The sequence below is a fragment of the Anabas testudineus genome, chromosome 13 (assembly GCF_900324465.2).
Source record: "Anabas testudineus chromosome 13, fAnaTes1.2, whole genome shotgun sequence".
NCBI classification, from domain to species: Eukaryota; Metazoa; Chordata; class Actinopteri; order Anabantiformes; family Anabantidae; genus Anabas; species Anabas testudineus.
This window is the reverse complement of record NC_046622.1, coordinates 5,544,088-5,565,766: the sequence shown is the minus strand read 5'-3', so window position 1 is coordinate 5,565,766 and position 21,679 is coordinate 5,544,088. Positions and strand designations below refer to the sequence as shown.

General features: G+C 40.3%; 3 protein-coding genes and 1 pseudogene across 6 annotated transcripts in view; all 4 read left to right on the top strand.

Annotated features, from left to right (window-relative positions):
- The window catches only part of tiam1b (TIAM Rac1 associated GEF 1b), a 38,983-nt gene extending 28,801 nt beyond the window's left edge, over nt 1-10,182 (top strand). For 2 of the 4 annotated variants that reach the window (XM_026340849.1, XM_026340857.1), the window contains exons 16-27: nt 3,524-3,709; nt 4,954-5,022; nt 5,347-5,472; nt 5,577-5,685; nt 6,239-6,418; nt 6,518-6,636; nt 6,729-6,837; nt 6,999-7,057; nt 7,668-7,773; nt 7,857-7,944; nt 8,055-8,227; nt 8,526-10,182. In XM_026340849.1, coding sequence (XP_026196634.1) covers nt 3,524-3,709; nt 4,954-5,022; nt 5,347-5,472; nt 5,577-5,685; nt 6,239-6,418; nt 6,518-6,636; nt 6,729-6,837; nt 6,999-7,057; nt 7,668-7,773; nt 7,857-7,944; nt 8,055-8,227; nt 8,526-9,040 — 1,839 coding nt within the window. In that variant the 3' untranslated portion in view covers nt 9,041-10,182. Of the gene's footprint in view, nt 1-488; nt 806-3,323; nt 3,399-3,523; nt 3,710-4,953; nt 5,023-5,346; nt 5,473-5,576; nt 5,686-6,238; nt 6,419-6,517; nt 6,637-6,728; nt 6,838-6,998; nt 7,058-7,667; nt 7,774-7,856; nt 7,945-8,054; nt 8,228-8,525 lie in introns of those variants that run through there. The other 2 variants (XM_026340865.1, XM_026340873.1) reach the window with 2 other exon arrangements.
- A 4,873-nt stretch (nt 10,183-15,055) lies between these two features.
- zgc:110333 (uncharacterized protein LOC550497 homolog) lies at nt 15,056-16,456 on the top strand. The gene has a single exon (XM_026364009.1). The coding sequence runs from the start codon at nt 15,114-15,116 to the stop codon at nt 15,984-15,986; it is 873 nt and encodes a 290-aa protein (XP_026219794.1). The 5' UTR covers nt 15,056-15,113; the 3' UTR covers nt 15,987-16,456.
- A 739-nt stretch (nt 16,457-17,195) lies between these two features.
- Nucleotides 17,196-19,005, top strand: cldn8 (claudin 8). The gene has a single exon (XM_026372306.1). The coding sequence runs from the start codon at nt 17,324-17,326 to the stop codon at nt 18,086-18,088; it is 765 nt and encodes a 254-aa protein (XP_026228091.1). The 5' UTR covers nt 17,196-17,323; the 3' UTR covers nt 18,089-19,005.
- Nucleotides 19,006-19,193: 188 nt separating this feature from the next.
- LOC113170266 lies at nt 19,194-20,609 on the top strand (annotated as a pseudogene).
- Nucleotides 20,610-21,679: the final 1,070 nt, after the last annotated feature.

Genomic DNA, 21,679 nt, shown 5'->3' with positions numbered 1-21,679 from the left:
AACAAACGGCAATTTAAGATTTTTTACTATTCTGCTCGAAGTTGGACGACATCTAAATGTGTGATACTTCCTGCAGGTCTATTTTCCTCATTCCTTCACTGAGCAAGTGCATTTTCTGGGCTTGGTCTAAACATTCACACTCTCCATTTTGTTCCCGAAAAGCCTCCCACTCCAGTCGTTTCTTTGTTCATTCTCCTCTGGCACTTTGCAGCCACTCTCTCCACATCATTCTTCCCTCTATTCTTGAAACTCTGCATTTATATTCTATTCCAGTCAATCCTGCTCCTCTGCAACCTTGAGGAGGAGACTCCTACCCTCCTGCTCCTTTGCATTCTCCCCAGACTGGAAGATTATCAACACTCATTTACAATGCCGCTGGAGTTGGCCAGATCTTCACACTCATACTGTGTCCGTGCATTTACCCAGCCTGCAGAGGGGGGAGAGAGAGAGAAAACGGCAGAACATCAGTGACAGAACTAAGCAGACTCTGAAGGCAAAAAGAAGGGGAGCTAGAAGGCTGTAAGCACTGGTGGGCGGAGAGGAGGCGGCAGAACAGCTTCGCTCATCCTTCATCACAAGCAACTTCAATTTTTTTTTTTTTTGTTAAACAGAAGACAGACAAAAGGACTAAGAAGTGTGTTGGAGAGGCTCAGTGTAGACTTGACTCTTTTCAAAGCGTGGAGTCTCTGTATCTTTGGCACTTTAAATAGAGCTGACTGTCCACCTGCACCCTGCTATGTCTGTCCTGAAGTGGAGCAAGCACAGAAAGGGCTCCTCAGACTCCATCTATGACATGCTTCATCTGGTGAGACTACTTCCTTGTATCCCACTTCTTTACCCGATTACTTCTTGCTGCTGCTGTGATGGACTGCGAGCTGCTGTTTTATTCTAGTGAGAGTAATACACCTTTCCTTCTCGGCGCTTGTTCGACACCTCCTCTTGGCTGCAACAGACAGACAACAGGAAACTGTGAGTCACCGTTGTGTCGCAGAATTGCTCCATAATCACTGGAGTATTCCACAGGATGCCAAAAGAAATCGCTGCATGTAGGAGCCGAGTGCCTGCAGTTCGGACCCCAGATGACTTGTTCCAGTAACTGTTGCAGAGTTTGTCTCTTGGCTCCTTGATCTGTGATCTCAGGCTTATCTCAGTTTCAGTTTCAGAGGGAAGGCATGTAATTGTATCCCCACTAACATTCTTACTTTCATCAGTGCTTTTATGCTTTTTAATCTATATTTAATTCGAAAGGGGAAATGCTCATCTTTGGCTTCAGCTTTATCCATGACAAGCTCTTTTTATGTATCCTCTTATATTGTTCTATTCATGTCGTATTGAAGGCTTTGATCCCCCGCCCCCATCTGTTCTTTCATTTTTTTTCTCTGCCATGTCATGACTGTTCATGCTCCCAAACCTGCCATGGTGTTAATTAGCCCAGATTGTGATTGTGAAGATGACTCTCCATGACATGCATAACGCCTTCTTTTTTTATTAATTAATTTATTTTTTTAAATGGGTCGCAAACTTTGCTTTTATATGATTCAAACTTTATTTTTGATTAGTGATGTAATTAAGTGCAGCATTAAGGAATACAAACATGTTGTACAGGTGAAAGCTGTTGTTTATAGATGCTAATGAAGCACATCTCCGTTGATATTCCTTTGTCAAAATAGCTCATGCTGATTTTGTGTGCGTGGAAACATACTGTATTTCCCACACTATTAGCTCTACATAATCTGCCCGTCCAAAGAGTCACACACTCTAATATTTCATTGGACAGCCTTTAGCTCTGATTCCAGCACAGATTCACTGTGGCATCGTTTCAATAAGCTTCTGCAGTGTCACTGAAGATCTTAAATTGATGAAGAGTGAGACCGCTGTGTAAAGTCCTCTCCAGCACATGCTAAAGATTCTCTGTGGGGTATATTCAGGTAGTCAGCTGAACTCATTCTTTGGGCACAGGACGTTGTTGAACCTAGACTTGACCAACTGCAGCAAATAATTTGACCCTTCTGAAACAGATTAAAATCTTTTCCACGGCCACAGGATGTGTCTTCAGACATGGTTGTTTAAGAACTGAGAAGCTACTCACTGCATCAGTCAGGGTTAAATAACTTGTTGCCAGCAGAAACATAATCATCCATGCAGTAATTATCAGTGCAATGCAATTCTCTCACTACAACCGTGGCAAAAATAGCACCAGTGCACTGGTGTAAACTGTATTTGCAACATTACATTAACAGATATTTTAGCAGTTCCCAGTTCATCTGTTCCATGATCTGCCTGATTACTTTGGGAAAAACTGCTGTCGCGCTCCACATATACAGTAGATGTGTCTGTTCGGTTAGATAATGCTGAGTACCACAGTCATTTGCAAAGTTGCACAAAAAGATGGACGTTGTGTGTCTGCACTAAACAGTGCTTCTTCATTCCGTACATAGTTAATGTTTGTATTTCTTTTGCATCATTTCTTAGTGAATGACACAACATATCTACTTATTCTTGTACATCTTGAAGGTGTGTATATATTATATGCACCTATCTAATATCTAATGTGAAAGTGAAGAAGGTTGTTTTGATGTGTAGGTGTAGGTTGATGACAGATCAGTTGCTCAGATCGTAATTAAGATTATTTTTATCTGAGAATAACATTCTATCTTCTGCAGCTGTGTGGAGGCTATATTATTATTTCCCAGAAACATGTGTAGGTGTGACAGGATAAATTGCTTCTGTGTAGCCTATAAAAATCCTTATATTACCAAAAAGAGACCTCAGTGGATTCAGTACCTGCCAGTATGTTCTATTATTCATCCATAGCGGTGTTCCGCCTTTTTCCTCAATTGTTATGTATCATCTAGGGAAGTATTTAATCTGAATTATTTCCTTATTGCATAAAGATGTGAATAGAGTTCTCTTTTCTTTCTCTTTTCTGTTTGTATTGGGGGGAAAAAAAGTCAAAATCCTCTGCTGCTATGGCCAGTAAGGCTGTAGCCTGTTGTGAACAAAGTTCCAGTATTAGTTGAACCATGTAGGCTGCTGCTGAGTGGGGTCTATTCTTGTCCAAAATGATAGTGTCATGCACATCAGGACTGGTGTCCATGGCAACACATACTGTATGAGCCCAGACACTGTTGTGTGTATATTTTGATTCTGTGAGACAGATTAATCATTACACCATCGATTTGTTGGCAGGAGGAAAACACAAGGGAAAAGCGGGATTTGAATGAAAGACAGGGAGGTGGAGAGACATTGTTATGACAGTCTGAAAATAGACCAAATTAGTGCAAATGATTTTTTTTTTTGTATCCCAGAGCTGCCTCTCTCCCGACTCACTCTCAGCACAGTCATGAATCTGTGCACATAAGTCGATGGAAAGTGACACCTGCAAGTTAATTTTTGAGGTGCTGATCCTCTGCTGACTGATCGATAATTGGATATTTCCCTTTTGACTTGAAGTTGGAGTTACTTCATTTAACAATGTTTTAAACGCTTTTTGTTTCTGTGCCGCTTCTGTGATTTATTTCAGAGTACGGAACAGGTTGCTGCTTTCTGCCGCAGTCTTCATGACATGAATCCCTCGGAGTGCGTGTCCTCTTCGCCTAGCCCGGACTCTCCCTTCCCACCTCCTGCAACTCCCCGCCAGCTCTCCGATGCAGACAAGCTCCGCAAAGTCATCTGTGAACTCGTGGAGACGGAACGAACATACGTCAAAGTCAGTATCTCTCATCTTATTTGTAAGAAGCAGATGGTCTTTTAGTGTGTGCATGTGTTCCTCTTGTCCATCAATCTGCGTTTCTCTCTGCCTTGGGTTGTATTAGCCTTATGCATTACCTATTCCAAAGGACCAATCCATATTTATCTCAGTGTCCCAGGAGACACAAAGGGGCCACAGCTGTGCCCTTGACTGTATATTACCTAATTCTTTTCTGCCCAGTATAAATGTGGCTCAGTGAAATAACTGGGTTAGAAAGAATATATAATAGGAAAATGTCAAGGCTTTCTAAAATGTTCCATCATCAATTCCATCTCATAAGTTTGGAGTTTTTACAACCTTATCAGTAGAATGTTCTAGTTTGATTTGGGCTATTTGTTTGTAAATAATCAAGCGTGTGTGTGTGTGTGTGTGTGTGTGTGTGTGTGTGTGTGTGTGTGTGTGTGTGGTGTGTGTGTGTGTTAATCAACTTATTAGAAGGATGAACAAAGTATTTGAAACACTAAATGAAATGACTTGTAATGCTAGTACATTATGTCCTTGTTGGTTAGTCTTAGCTTGTGACTGATGTTGGTGATTAAGTTGAGCATCTACACGGCCCATCCAAAAAAAAAAACACACGCTTTTCATTGGACCGCATTTAGCTTTAATTACATCAGTGAAGTGCAGCATGAAGGAATACAAACATGTTGTACAGGGAAAAGCTATTTTTATAGATGCTAATAAAGCACATCTCAGTTTATATTCCTTTGACAGTATGGCTCATGCTGATTTTGTGTGCGTGAAAACATACTGCATTTCCCACACTATTAGCACTACATACACTGCCCGTCCAAAAAAAAAGAAAGTTGCACTGCCGCCTTTAGTTTTGATTACAGCACTTTTTTTTTTTTTTTTTTGGATGGGTAGTGCATTTCCCTGGTTTTTGAAAGAGTAGTACTAAAGTACTACATTTCATAGCATTTCTACATTTTGTACAAGTTGAGGTAAATGCCACAGACATTTGTTTAATTGGTTTTCAATATAGCTCCCTTCTCTTAATGTGCATGCAAAATAGCATCAACCAACTCTTCTGTGTTTGATCTTGATAGTGGCTACTTTTACTGACTATTTATGCACTTAAATCAATGTTTTGTAGTGAGCAATGTATAAGCCTTATGTAATGACGTGTATTTTCCATGGCTGTATTCCAGATAATTACTTGGACAACCCTAAATCAAATCTAATTTACGCTTGTCTTGCAGGATCTCAATTGCCTCATTGGGAGATATTTAACCCCCCTGCAGAAAGAGACCTTCCTCACTCAGGATGAGGTATGTCAAATGTTATCTGTCAGCCTTTGAGGTGTAGTTGGCTTTTAAATGCCAACGCTGTTATAATGTTCTAAGAAAAGTGTGTTACATAACCATGTGGAGAGTAGCCCTGTACCTCACAGGAGGAGGGAGAGAGAAAGAGAGTTTGCAAAGATATGTGTTACATGCACTTGAAATAAGGAAACTGCACTTGCTTGTATTATGTTTTAAGGATTTCTATGCTCACTAACTGCAGTAAGGGATCAGTATTGGAAGCACTAAAGAAAATATAACACCGTAATAAAGAGATTAGTTTGACTTTGCTCAATTACACTTTTCCTCCAGTTGGATGTACTGTTTGGGAACTTGCCAGAAATGGTGGAGTTCCAAGTTGAGTTTCTCAAGACCTTGGAAGATGGGACCAGACTGGTTCCAGATCTTGAGAAACTGGAGAGTGTGGATCAGTTTAAGGTATGCTTTAACTTTGTGGTACATCAACAGATGATAAATGAACATTCAAAAGACATCTATAAACTCCAACTATAGTTTGGTAACTTCTTTTTCCCCTTTTACAGAAAATTCTCTTCTCCCTGGGAGGATCGTTCCTGTACTATGCAGACCGTTTTAAGATCTATAGTGCTTTCTGCGCCAGCCACACCAAAGTCCCTAAGGTCCTTGTAAAGGGTGAGTTAATGTGTACTTGGGTCAACATTCCTCCTTGGCTCAAAGGAGAGGATGTATTTATCCATCAACCATCTGCCATATCCTGAAAGGCTCCATACATCTTCTCTGCCATGTTGTCAGGCAGACAGTTGTCCATTTGACCTCTGCATATTTTCAAGCTGGTGGCTCCCAGCACTAAAAGCCCAGCAACATTGTGTTGTATGTAATGACTAGTGCTGAACAGTCTGTTCTCCAACTACTCATTTTAACACTCAAGTGGATCGCTTTGTTTGCTGCATTTTACATTCAGTGAGTCAACAAGTTACTGGCCATAATAAGTGTGGTGAGGTGTTATTTGGATGAAACAGTTCTTAAAGCAGAGGGAGAGATTATCCAGGGTCTGAATTTGACCAAATCAAGAGTAAACCACTACAGCCTTTCCTCCAGCTGCATGTACACTAGAGGGTAGAATCATCTAGCCAAAGTGTAAATGCAAAAATATAAAAATTATAGAAGGTACAAAGCTAAGATGTGGGTATGAGATGCATTAAGTGTTTTTTATTGGTGATTTCAGCCAAAACTGACTCGGATTTCAAGGCCTTTCTGGATGAGCGCAACCCCAAGCAGCAGCACTCTTCCACTCTGGAATCATACCTAATCAAACCCATCCAGAGGGTGCTAAAATACCCCCTCTTGCTGAAGGAGCTCTACTCGCTCACAGACCCAGACAGTGAGGAGCATTACCACCTGGATGGTAAGACCCAGTTTACGTGTCTGAGAACATGAAATCTTTTTGACAGGTGAGAACTTGGTCATGCGACAATTTAACTCTAATGACACTTTTTTTTTGCAGTTGCCATGAAAGCCATGAACAAAGTTGCCAGTCACATTAACGAGATGCAGAAGATCCACGAGGAGTTTGGAGCAGTGTTTGATCAGCTCATCACTGAGCAGAGCAGTGAAAAGAAAGAGGTACTTAGGACAAATAATGATCGACTCAGTGCTGTCAACTAAAACATGTGAACAAGTGGAGTGAGTTTTGGTATATTGCTGCTTTTTACTAGGTTGCTGATCTGTCTATGGGTGATCTGCTACTCCACACCAGTGTGATCTGGATCAACCCTCCTGCTTCCTTAGGAAAATGGAAAAAAGAGCCCCAGATGGCTACATTTGGTAGGTCAAGGCTAAATTTGAGAGTGTTTGCCCGTTTCCATTCCTGTTATTTAGTTAACTTTACTTTAAACTGCATGGTTACATGTTGAACATTGTGATCTGACAATTTGTAAATCTTGTAAATGTTGTAACTGATTCTTTTTTCTGACTTTGCTTTTTAGTATTCAAAACAGCAGTGGTCTTTGTATGCAAGGATGGAACCAAGCAGAAAAAGAAAATGGTAAGTTTCCACAAATAGCATGAGGCCACCCGCAGGATCAGGATTACTTACACTTACACCATGTAACCGTCTACCCCATGTTGTAGCCTGATCTCTCCAGAAATGTAACATGCTGCTCCAACACTGGCTGCAACAACTGATATTGATTCACTCAGTAGCACTGCGGTGGTCACACAGACCATTTCATCCAACTTCACCTCTCTTTCCTGTGGTGCAGTAATTTCAGTAAAAGCAACTGTTCAACATATGTCAGCCCCAACTCAATGATCCACACCACATGCACCATTGTTTGTGGTACACCAAAAAAAAAACTCACTACAGTGCCACAGAAACCCCACCAGCATTTAGTACAGACACACCAGCGCATTAAGTATATAGTAAATGCTCACAACAGCATCGGCCACTTCCATAGCCTAGGTGTAGGCTCTGCATAGATTTAAAACAGAAACAATAAAAACCTATTTAGTTTCAGCATTGTAGATTGACTTCGCTCATGCACCATTCTCAGAATCATTACATCTGCATGCATATTATTTCACAACCATACTGTAGTTGTGTATGTATGGGACATAAGTATGTTGAAGTACATTTTTTGTCTTATTTATTGTAGGGTGGCTCCCATCGAGTTTCTGTATCTTCAGATGAAAAAGACCCTTTCCGATACCGTCACATGATCCCAACTGATGCCCTTCAAGTCAGATCCTTGGCCAATGCAGGTAAATTAAAATACAGTATAATATTGTTTTTTCCAAATCCATGACATTTGTTCAGTACGTGAGAGAATACATTTTTGCCTCAGATGGCGAGAGCTCTGCTGTGTGCGAGATCGTCCACACAAAGTCGGAGTCAGAGGGCAGGCCAGAGAGGACATTTCAGCTGTGCTGTAGGTGAGTGAGGATGTCCTCTAATGGAGATTGAAGCTTGTGTGCCACTGATAGGGTCCTGTCTGCTGCTGTCTTCAAAGTGACAAACTGATAACATGTCGTATCTCTCTTAGCTCTCCAGAGAGTAGAAAAGACTTTCTGAAGACAGTCCATTCCATCTTAAGGGAAAAGCACCGTCGACAACTCCTAAAAACAGAGAGTTTACCCCTGAATCAACAGTATGTGCCCTTTGGAGGAAAGCGACTCTGTGCCCTGAAGGGAGCCCGTCCCGTCATAAATAGAGCAGGTAAATGCCATCCATCCATCCAAATGTCCTAATTCTGAATTAGCTTCTTCTTACCTGACACAGATTTGATGGTGTAACCCGAGTAACAGTATAATACTCAACTCTGTCCAGACAGGACTGTCTTTGGTATTATGTGTTGTAAACCACTAGTACAATATTGCTAAATAAATAGTAGACAATATTTTAATTCATCCAGTCCTAAAAATTTAAAACAGGGTTTTTATAACCCAAAGTAATGACCTGAAAGAGATTAGTAACACCTAAGAATTGTGTTTTCTACCATTTGTTTTATGTACAGCATCTGCTCCGACAAGGACTTTAGGAAGGAGGAAGCTTGTGCGCAATCGCTTCACCATAGACACTGACATTGTTTTTGATGGCGAGGTTGAGCAGGACCTTGCTTCACCACAGGAACCTGACTCAATTCGGCTGCAGCAGGGCGACGAGCCAGAACAGCAACAGCAATCTGAGTTAGCGGGAGACACAGACCGCTGGGTGGAAGAACAGTTTGATCTAGAAGAATATGAGGACCAGGACGAGGTGAAGGAGACAGATATCCTGAGTGATGACGACGAGGACTTCTGCAAGACACCCAGAGCTGCATCCGCTGAGGCTGACCTGGAGGCCCCCGTCATGGCTTTGTCTTTGGAAGGTGAGGGTGAGGAAACAGAAGAAAGCGAGAGCCTCCAGTCCCCAGTGGTCAGTGAGACACCTGATGATGTGAAGCTGTCTGACTCAGAGAAGCAGAGCACCAAGGATGAGATTTGGGTACGAAGGGAGCAATCAGGTTTGTCCCCAGACTGTGACACATAAAAATCTAAAGAGGACAGGCAGTTGGTGTCTTGGACAGCTTTACACGGGCTCCATCAGTCACCAGTCTTCACCCACAATGCATGGGCATTGACGTATATCGCACAGCTAGTAAAAGATATATCCTTACTTACGTTACTTTTACTGAATGCTTTTTGTACAGGTACGAACAACTGTGGAGCAATACAGGGAACCGGAATGAGGGAACTTTATCCCAAATCAAATGCTGTTACGTAGATATCAGGTGTAAGCTTTGAGAGATGAAATAATGGTACAATCATGGAATCTAATAAATTGCTTTGACATGGTTTGCACATTTGGGCAGCATTCTATAGTCCTGCCTGCTGTTGCCAAATTTGGATATTGTGACAACATTGATATTTGTTTCGTCTGTGTGACGCTGAGATATTATTATAGTTAAGGGCTGTATAGTATTTGTCCTTAAAGAAATAGTATAAATAATTGCAAAGGACAGTCTTGTCTGGCATAGTTTACTGTACTTGTACATTTTCACATGAATATACACTGATGTTTTAGGAACATATTTCCTAGTTATGTACAATATGATTTTGAGCTCTTGTTTTACAGACTTAAAGCCTAAATCTTTTTAGCCTGGAAAAAATTTAGTTTGTTCACTTGTTACAGTTAAGAGCAGAAATGTGTAATAAGCCCTATGTCACAGAAGTTGGGGGATTTAAATTTGTTTTAACTTAACATAATCCTGTTTTACTTGAATTTGCATTTACTCTTTCATGTGTCTTTGTTTACTGTGAAACCATTTTGTTGATTATATTTTCCTTTTTGTTTGTAATGCCATTCAAAGAACACTCAACATTACATTTCTTACACATCACGTGCACTCGTTTATAGAGAATTTGCACATCAGCTACTTTAAACAGGTCTTGTATTAAAAAGATTCACTGGAAATAAATTACAAAGCAATGTTTTGTTATTTATTAGTACATTGATTTACATAAGTAATCATTTTATTGCAAAGAAAGTCCAAATTTGCTCAAGCAATCAAGGGGAGAGACTTGCAGTATGCCTGAACTTTGAAAAACGTCACTTGTAAACAACTCATTGTGCTACTAAGACTGCATTTTTATTACTGTGTGTATAGAAAAAAATGTATTGATATCATAATAAATACAGTTGTTTCCTACTTATAATTAAGTCTGTTTCTACATGTCATTTTTACACATTCCCTGTCATTCTGCAGACAACATTCCTGCACAACAGCTTTGTAGTATGACAAAAATACAAATGCCCTACGTGCTACGACATACCTGAGAACCAGCCTCAAAGCAACACAGAAAGGAAAAACTAAAACCTTCTGCGTGTTAAGAGTCTCTTTGCATGTTTGAGTGACATAGTTCTGTAAATGTCTATGTCCAACACAAGCAGCCAACCACCAGCATGGGAAAAAGTCACGGGCAAACACAGAAAACAGCTGAGACATTTAACAGACAACTATCTCTGAAGTGGACCCCAATGATGGGGATTAAAGGAAATGCATTGGCACAGAATAAGAAATTATCACATCTCTTGCCTATTGAGTCGATTGTAATGTAAACGTCTTTTTGTTGCATGGATTAGTTGACTCGAGGACCCGAACTTTAAGGACGTGTTTGTGTGTGCTAAGCTACTGCTGCATACCATATAGTTAAACATTGTTCATGAGGACCTACTTCTGATTTCCTTTTTCTATTTTGTCCTGGTAAATATCATCGGGATTTGAGCTGAAATACCAGTGGATCAGTCGCAAGCACTGTAAAACTAAGTAAAAGAGGTAAAGCTGTGAAAATCAGGATGCCAATCACAGTAAAACTACATTAGTGAAGATGAACAGTGGTCACAAGTAGACACTCGCCAGCACTGGCTGAACGACACTTAAATCAAAATCTTGTCAATTTCAAGATGAACCAAACTATGAGCTTCAGCAAACTGATATTTAATGGAGGGCTATTCTGTTTCGGAGTGCCACTTTATTGTCTAGCTTATTGAGCACTTGAATAGAAAGGCAGATAGCATGCTGCTGCAGAAAGCATGTGTTACAACCAGCGCTCAGAGCATGTTGAGCAATGATAAAGCTCACATAACTTGTTATGATCTAAGTTTGCATGAAAACAGCAAAAAAAATAAAACATGACATCACTTGGATTCTGCTAATCGAAAAGTGTGATGAGACCGTTTACATCGTCCTGTTTATTCTTTTGCTGCTGCTCCAAAATGAGTATATTTCATATTTGCAGTAAAAAGCACATATTCATGGCACTATAATCTAGTGTATGTATTTACAGCACTCTCTCTCTAGGTGTCCTGTTACTCAGCCATCCCTCACATTCACTCAGTCACCAACACTACAACGAAAGCTCTGATACTCCAGATAAAATAGAAAGATCACTTGTAGACAGGCAGGCTAAATGACAAAGGGCTAAGAGGATATTTATTTATTTATGCTCTGCAAACGCCCTTGCTTTGAATCGATATACATAACTTGAGATAAAATGGCACAAGCTTGATTTGTGGGACTGTGTTTCACCATGCCGGAACAGAATTTCTTCATGTGACCCAACAGCACAGGATAATGAGAAAGGATTTACAATCACATTTTTAAATGTTGAAGCAATCTTATAGTATGAAACGTGTAGTAGTATTTACAGACAGCAGGGGGCAGCCTATTGAAGTTGTGCATTACAGCCTGTGCCACTACACAGACACCAGCTGTGTATTCATTTACTTCCATTTCATCATATTTTTAATCCACTTCTCTTACATGAAAATCCACATCTACAACACTGGCAGCTTAGTATTATAAGAAACGTCTTCACATCCAGTTTGAATGTACTTTAGTGACCAAGTGTGTTTACAATTAAAGCAGCTGATGATGGTATCAGTCACCAAACCTGTTCAACAGGCTTTCCAGTTTCTGTTCCTGTTGTTTGACCTCATGTGCTACTTATCACTCTCTCTCTCTCTCCTTTCCTTCTCGGTCTCTCCTTCTCAGAAACAGTGTGACCAACTGGGTGTAATCTTACTTAAACTGTAGTTTGAATAAAGCAGTGTCTATTGGTAGGAATTGTGAAATCCCATTCGCAAACATGTCCCTAGTCACATACAAAGACTGAAAATCATCCTTATCAAGACGGAATATAGACGATATATCTATAAAAATCTATTTAACAGTAGAGTACAGAGTACAGGCCAAGGTGGGACTAAATGAGGAACACTGTGCCTGGTCTCCATCCTTAATTAAGTCAGTTAATAAGCCCCAAAATGAATCAAAATAAAAGTTTCCAAGTCTACCACGGGCTCTCTTCTAAAACACTGCTTTAACCCTGACCCACATCATCCTACTTCAGTTGTTGATACATAAAACCCAAAGACTGTGCCTGAGCGACACTTGAGTGACACGTGAATGTTTAAATATTGCAAAACAACAATAACATACATTTAATGATGCATTTCCATTATGTCTACTATGACTGTACAAGGTTTTGGTAAGTGTGGGTAATGATTAGCTAGACTAAGTGTGTGTAGCCTGTTACAGTGCTGTGGAAAATATTCAACCCTTCATACAAAACTAACAATAAACAAAGGCACCAACACGTTTTTCTAAGTTTTAAATGATAATAGCAGCCTTTAAAGAAAAATGGTAATGTACTTGTAAGTATTTGTCCACCTAGGTAATATATCAAAAACACTGCTAAACTGCATCGACCAGAAAAACAAAGCTATTTCTCAGGCTCTTCCAAATTAGCCCAAGAGCAATGAGACAAGGAAGTCACATAAAAATACAAAAAAAAAAAAAAAAAAAAACAATAAAAAGAAAGAAAATGAGGAACTACAGGCCTCTGTAGAGGGAGAGAGTACTGATAACCCAGAGGAATATTAAAAATGTGAATTCTGATTCTGGCAGCTTCCAACCATGCTCATATGCATTGTTCCAGTAGTGGGGGGAGGGAAACGTTGATTAAAAACTGCTGAGTTACAAGGCACTTTATCCACGGAAACTGAACTGAATTATCTGCCAGATCACATGAACCTTTAAAGAATACACTAAGGAAACATCAAAGACCAAGTGAATCTTAAAGTCACTGAAACTGACACTTTAATTTTCACTAATGCATGATGAGAAATGTTTGATACGTTAAACACCAAAACAAATGAAAGCCAAACAAATGCAGGGTAGTTTTGTTGTATTGCATGTGATCAAGGTCAAGTCAGCTCAAACCAGTATGATGACATGATGAAATTACAGCTCTAAAACCGACTCGTTTGATTCATTAGGTGACACACGGGAAACGAGACCACACACCCCACTGAACCATGATTGTCTGGAACAATAGCGGTTACCGCCATGCCCATGTGGAGGGTGTCTACTTACATTGGTGCTAATCTCATTGTCATGGAGGAACTCTGCGGGGGCTTGTGGATGGACTGCTACACATAGATTGACAGGATGCAGTGCAAGGTGTATGACTTAATGCAGCAAGGGGTGGGAGAGGGGCCATGTGTGTCTCCATAGCTCTGGTATGGAGACACAGGAGCTAGGGGAGGCCCTCTTCCTTGGCTGGGCCACTTCAGGTATTTTGCTCATCACCAGAATCATCCTTCTGTTCAGCTACTGCAAACGTAGATCAAAAGTGCATCTTATGTCGACGAGCGATGAACAGAAAGAGGGCAGCGTCTACATGGATAGAACGTCATCCAGCTCTCATACGCATCAAGAATATGTGTAAACAGCTGTGCTATAATACCTGCAATGTGCTGCTGCTAATTACATGTCTAATGTTTGAAAGAAACTCCTGGGGACGGTCAAAAGATGGTGTGAGAAATCTATATAAATGTATTCACAACATATGTACACACGTCAGTCACTGTTAAATCACTAATGCATTTTGTGTGTGCACCATAAATAGTTTTTATCTGTACCGTTTTGTATTTTGTATTGTCTGAATAAAGTCAATTAAGAAACACTTTAAAAGATATTAAGTCCCATACAATTTTTACTGTACATAAAACTAGTTTTATTCAATTCAATTCAATTCAGTTAGTCAGTTTTATCTATATATGATTATCTGGTAATGTAATACAAATCATTTTGGTCACTTTAAACTGCTTAGTAGTTATTGATCCTTCTGTTTTGGAAAAAATTCACACATATTTCACAGTTAAACCTAACTAATCAAAAGTTTGACTTTATATTTGCTTCACATTTTGTTCTAGTGCATCAACACTCCCAACACCAATTGGCTTTATTATTTTTTTTCTTACTATACTAAAAATTAAACACAGATGAGTAGCAAACAAAGTGCATGCACAGACTACCTCCACACACACACGCGCTTCTTAGGAGGACATAAAGACTTCACTGTAGGGGAGCTGCTGGCAAACAGACAATACTATGTTACAATGAAACCAATCCTGCTGAGGTTTCTGTGCAACACCTTTTTATCAGCTCAGTTTACACCATCATCCAACCAGCTGTTAGTCTGTCAGACAACAGATTCTTACCTCCGTGCAAGTACTGCCACCACCTACATAAACATATACCTATATAAAAGATGTGCTAGTTTTCTCTTATCACCTTATGTTTATCCTTTTTTTTTATTTTATACAGATTGTTTTCTAAAATAAAATGGCCAGACATTTGTTTATTTTTAGTCCAACAGCTAATCAGCATTAGTAGTAGTTGTTAGGTCATCAGAACATTCCTTCCTTTAGACAAAAACCTGTGTGTAACAATAACTGAGAACGTCTCCTAGTAAAGAGAGGGAACATACTTTAGTCGAGCCCTCTATACAGTTTACTTTAATTTACTTTATGTTACATGTTTTTAACCCTAGAGACCAAATGGTGGTTTGGGAGTAGTGGTAGTGTTTGCATACAAAACAAGCAGCACTCCTTGGTGTGTCCACAATTATCTGATGGCTGTAAAGCAGCCTAACCAGTATGGCTGCATTGCATCATTAGCATTTTTAGAGGGTGTATAAGTTCCTTAACTTGCTCTTCTCCTCATATTTGTTTCTTAAGCAGTTCGGTCCATCTTTGTGCTCTCTGTGTGACAGCCACAATGGCTTCATACGCTTACAGCGGTTACAGCAAACCTCCTCAATCTTACGCGGGATCTTACTACGATGAGAAGCAAGCCAAGGCTATTGCAGATTATCAAGACTCCGTGTATGAGGAAAAAAAGAAAATTGAAAAGAAGAAACGTCAAAACGCCATCTATTGTGAGGTGGTGGCCCTCGTCATCGGCTTTATTGGGCTAATCGGAGTGGCAAGTGTGACAGGCCTGCCGATGTGGAAGGTAACAGCCTTCATCCAGGAGAACATCATTGTCATGGAGACCCGCTGGGAGGGCTTGTGGATGAACTGCTACAGACAAGCCAACATCAGAATGCAGTGTAAGGTGTATGATTCCCTGCTGTTTTTGCCCCCAGACCTCCAGGCTGCGAGGGGTCTGATGTGTAGCGCTGTGGCCGTGACCACCATCGCCGTCATTGTTTCAGCAGTTGGGATGAAGTGTACCAATATGGTAGACCATCGGCCTCGCGTCAAACATATTGTTCTTGTAACTGGAGGCTGTCTGTTCCTCTTGGGCTGTATCGTTACATTAATCCCAGTGTCTTGGACTGCCAGTGTCATCATCAGGGATTTCTACAACCCTCTGCTCATCGATGCCCAGCGAAGAGAGCTTGGAGAGGCTCTTTACATCGGCTGGGTGACTGCGGCTTTGCTTTTTGTTGCTGGTGTGATTCTCCTGTGCCGTCACGCACCTCGAACCCAGATCCCAGATGAGAGGACTGTCTACAACCCCGGAGAAAATATCTACCAACCTGCATACGCATACCAGCCGTACACATACCAACCTGCCTACACCTACCAGCCTGCTTACTCTGTACCACCACCGGGATCTGTAGCTTATACCCCAACTCAGTACTAGAGTAAGAAATCAAACACAAAGACAATTTTGGACTATTTTGTACTTGTCAAGATGTGGTACGAAAAGAGGACGTCTAATATGGCCTACACTGGAAATGGACAAATGTTTTTATCAAAGAGAGCCATGCGTAATGCTGAGATTTAAATTCATCTTCGAATGGATCATGTACTGATCATGATGAATGTGCTAAATTATTGTATACTTTGATTCCGAACACGTTCATACCAGCAATTCTGATGGAGCATTTTCTATCTGTAACAATACAAGTGTTTTTTTTTTCCCCCATTGTCTTTACAGGCTCTGTCTAAATGCTCTCTGAGAACAAAATATGCACTAGGCCTTTTTCATATCATTACATAATATCCTGTTTATGTTTGTTGCCATGCTTCAAGTTAAATATATCAAAATGCTCATTTAAATGTATAAGTTCATCATGACTTTAAATAAAGGGCTACAAATTGAGACAATTATTTTTTTCTAAGGTTGAACCATTACTTAAATGTTGGCTACTGTGTCACTACCTATCAAATGTTCTTAGTTTTGTTTGTGATTCTAAGGTTCCTATTGAAACCTCCTGTTCCACTCTGGTGTGTTAATGTTGCGTTGTTTCCATTGTTGTCACTAGAAATGTGCCTAAACTGGTAAAACCAGACTGGAGGTCCACCCACAATGCAAACCTATTGAAATACTTTAACCTGAGCACAGGAAGACACAAAAATCTACTGATAGTGACACATGGGCTCACTGGTGTTACCCCTATCCCATTTCGAAAATAAATTTGAAAAACAAGGGCACAGAATAATGTAGGAGCTTTCAAATTATCTGTTTGGTCATATTTTTAGTGCTCTTCTATAACACTGAGCTCAAAGTCATTCACAGCGGAGAATGACTTTGAGCTCAGATAGGACTAAGGGCAGCCTAAGATTCAGCAGACTGATCTCGGATTTCAGTAGTTACAACTGGTGATACAAGAACACAGCCTTTTTTATACACGCACATCTAGTAAAACACATTTTAAAAGCTTCCTTGTTAGCTAGTTCCGAGAATGTAAATTACGACTGATAAATAAACAAAGTGGTAAAGTATAGCAGCTCCAGGAGTAGGCGTACAAAGAAAACAGGGCCTTAGGGATTGTGTTTCTTAGCAACAGGTTGCAATTCCCACCCCTGTCCTGTCCACAGGGAGGAGGCAGTACAGGTGAATATCATCCTGCACCACCTCCTCCGTGGCTCTGGATGCAAAGCCAATCCAAAGAAAGAATCTACCGCTTCCTATTTCAGTCGCACCATGTTCGATCCTTGCTGCACATGTCCTTAGAGAAGTAACAGAAGAACAGAATGGCCAATTCAGCACTGGAGATAGTAGCTCTTTTATTGACCGTGATTGGGCTGATAGGGGCGGCAGCGAGCACTGGGATGCCGATGTGGCGAGTGACAGCCTTCATTGGAGAGAACATCATTGTATTTGAGACGCGCTATGAGGGACTGTGGATGAATTGCTTCCGCCAAGCAAACATCAGGATGCAATGCAAGGTGTACGATTCTCTCCTGGCCCTGACCCCTGACCTACAGGCAGCGCGAGGACTCATGTGCTGTGCTGTGGCACTTGCCGGCCTCGGCCTCATGATCAGTATAGCGGGGATGCAGTGCACATCATGTATCCAAAACAACAATCGAGCTAAAAGAATGGTTCTCATTGTGGCAGGAATTATGATCATATTGTCTTGCCTCTGTGTCCTTATCCCAGTGTCATGGACTGGTAATGCTATCATCAGGGATTTCTACAATCCCTTGCTCCTCGATGCCCAGCGCAGGGAGCTTGGAGAGGCTCTGTACATCGGCTGGGTGGCTGCTGTGTTCTTGCTTGCTGGAGGATGCATGTTTACTTGCTGCAATATAGAGTCTGAAGACAAAGGTTCAGAGAGGTATGCGTACTCCAGGTCCTCCAACTACATGGCCTATCCTCCACAACCCCTACAGCCTCAACAGTTGGTGCTAATTCCCCAACAACAACCACAGCCATTGCTTTCAAGACAACCATCAACTAACTACAGCTACTACTCCAGATATCCTTCGGTACGCAGCGGGGTGGCTTATCTCTGAACACTCGAAATGACTGAGGTAATGATGATCAACTGAGAAGACTCTATAGAAGAAAATGTGTTTTTAAATCCATTCCACATTTCAAATATTATAAAATAAATAAATAAATGAATATATTCACTACAAATAGAAATGGGTTTGATTCATACACTTTTTTTAAAAAGCTTTTTTATACTTTAAAGAGAACATAATATCTAAAGAACACAAATTACAGAATCTTTATATTTACCTATAATATGATATATGATATATGATGATGATATGATATGAAGTATAACCTGTTCTTGTGTAGGACAATACATGATTTCCATTAATTCTATGGGTTATATAATAAAAATGTCATATTTAGAGCCTTACTTTTCTATGTTGGGTTAATAATTTTGTATCTGCATTCTGTATATAACTATGAGTGTGTTTACTATTACAACACAATTTGTTGTTGGCACATATGACTGAGCACAGGCATGCTCATGCACACACACACACACACACACACACGGGATTACTGACAATTACCAAATTGTGGACACAGGTTTATTAGTGCTTGTCAAAGGTGTGGGCTCAATTTTACAGAAAGGTAAAGGTAAAGAAGCTAAACAGAGACAAGCTGACAGCATGATCATTTGGTCAGAGTTTAACTTTGAATGGAGCATGGGAGCAGTGGGAGAACATTTCTAATTTATCAGCTACAACATTTTATATTGTATAATAACTTATGATGAAGATATATGTTGTACTTAACAACCAATATCTGTATTTGGACTGGACTGAAAAGCTCCCTCTCTGGTCACCTTGAAGGTCATTGCGGCTCCCATGTGGACAACATGAGCACTGCAGGAGATAATGTGTCTCTGCATGTTTGTTTGCTTCTGAATTCTTACCACAAATAATTGTGTAAAATAAAAAAAGTGATACAAGCGTTTCTGATGCTGTGATATGTGTCTGGTATTGTCCTGTTAGCTGTTCAATGCTGGGGGATGTGAAAGTATATAAACAGCACTAAAGCCAGATGAACCATAAACACTAAATAAGCAGAGGTCATCTTCACCCCCATCGCTCTGGGCCAATCATGTGAGGACAAAGTATCTTTCCCATAACAAACCACCTCTTAAAGAACACAAAGTACATCACATGAAAAGATCATCACAGCCTTCAACACATCTCTGACTCGCATTCTGAGTTGTTGTTCTGATCTGTTGTCAACTTAAGCTTTCCTAGTTTTGGATTTGGATACAGCTGGACGCTACCTGAGGTACAATGGTTGAAGGTGTTTTGGAGATCGCCGCAGTGTGTGTTGGCCTCATTGGTCTGATTGGGGCAGCAGCTACTACAGGGTTGCCCATGTGGAAGGTGACGGCTTTCATCGAAGAGAACATAATTGTTATGGAAACCCGCTGGGAGGGCTTGTGGATGAACTGTTACCGACAGGCCAACATCAGGATGCAGTGTAAGGTGTACGACTCGCTGCTGTTCCTGCCTCCAGAATTACAGGCAGCCAGAGGTCTGATGTGCTGTTCTGTGGCCTTGTCTGCTCTCGGACTCCTTGTGGCTCTGGCAGGAATGCAGTGTATTTCCTGTTTTCAGGGTAATCACAGAACAAAGACTATTATACTGATGGTTGCAGGGTGTTATGCAGCTCATGGCTTGCATTTGTGTCTTTATCCCAGTGTCCTGGACAGGTCATGTCATCATTAGAGATTTTTACAATCCTTTGTTGATTAGTGCTCAGAAGAGAGAGCTGGGAGAGGCTCTTTACATCGGCTGGGTGACAGGAGTCATCCTTTTTGCCTCAGCTATTTTGTTTCTCTGCCGCCATTTACCCTCGGACAAAGGGTCTTTCGATGCGTACCACCGGGCCAACTTGCTTAGTTACAAGCCAGCATCCAGAAAGCCAACTCTGATGACGTATCATCCTATTTCGAACGTTTCCAGCCTCCGATCAACAGCACACCAGCCGTCTCTGCACAACAACGGCTCTGTTGGACAACCAGCTATACCGCTGCAAAATATCCCTCAGGTAATTACAAATGATGGCACACCAATCAACTTTCGTGCTTATAACCCGGATCTGCCAGAAAATGTTTCATTGTTAAATCAAGTTGGTATGGGACACCATTCCTCAATGCACAGTTCTAACCATCTTGAAAGCCTGTATGCACCAGGAAACTCCTTGTACATAAGCCCAAATAGCACGCCACATTCATTGATTTATACAGCTAATCCACCTGCATCTTACCAGTCGTCCTTTCATCCTGTTCCCCACACACCTGTATTTATACAATATAAATCATCAAGGATTCGACCAGAGTCTGACAGTGGGAGCAGTGTAGGGGTATATATATAAAGCAAAACTATGAATGAAACTATGAATAACGTATATAATATGTTATTCTGATGTACAGACATAAAGGTTTTTTTTTACTTTATCAAGTGTAAAGGAACATTAGTAATACCATTATGTTGAACATAACTGCTTTTGTTGTGACTATAAATAAAGATGACATTATACTGTTTTCATTAAGCCCTGATATGGACCTAATTTCCTAAAACCTGATGTTTTGCATCGTTGATCTATTTTTTGTGGTTATTACTAATGCTTCAGTGTAGAAGGTTTTGTCAAATGTCTATCACAATGTCTTTGCAGCCACTGATAAAATAAAATCTTGGTCATTTGTAAAAGACTGTATTGACAATGATCATTTAAAAAAAGATTAAAAAAATAATTTCAGTCGCACATTGCTTGTAGTCAGAATCTGTAGTTTGCACGAGGTCCACACAGCAACTTTATTATTTTTATGCTCATTCTTGCTGATATGACTGGCTTTCTGTGGTGTGGCAGATAAATAAAGAAGTGAAGAGAACCAAAAAAATGTCCGAAAAACTATGTTAAAGACGCCAGCAAAGGGTTGGTGCAACAATGTTAAAGATCAATCACTGGTGATGCCTGTGAATTTCCCACTAGGATGAATAAAGTCTCAATCTATGCTGAACACTATAATGGCCTGGACCGACCCGACACTGTTATTATTCACCACTAGATGACAGCAGAGAACGTGATGAGTGTCCCAAGCTTTGCACAGACAGTGTTTTCTTTGCCACTCACACTGCAGGTGTCAGAAGAATATTGTCCACTTTCCACTGCTTTTCATTAGCTGAAATGTTCATTGGTATATTTTATATTGAAGGATATCTACTGAAAACTTTAAAATATGTTTCTAAGATAAAAACCTTTTAGATAATTGATTACTGAAACATTATTGAGTGCATTTTCATCTCTAATAATAAAGAGGTCTAACTGCACCTTTTGATAAGATATTTTTCCATGTTCATGTTAAACCTGAGAGACCACTCTTAATTATTAGTCTTATCATTCCTAATTTAGTTTTGCTAACTTCTTGGAAAAGTAAATACACCCTTATCCCAAGAAACCCATCAGAACACCCCTGAGGTTTCGACCATGCTTGGAGAGAAGGTGTTTAGAGCAACATCACTCATCATCAATCTCTGAGGAACTTTTCAAAATCCATCCCAAAGTATTCTGTTTAAAAAAAAAGTACAGTAGGTTACGGTAACATGAACACATTTTATTTT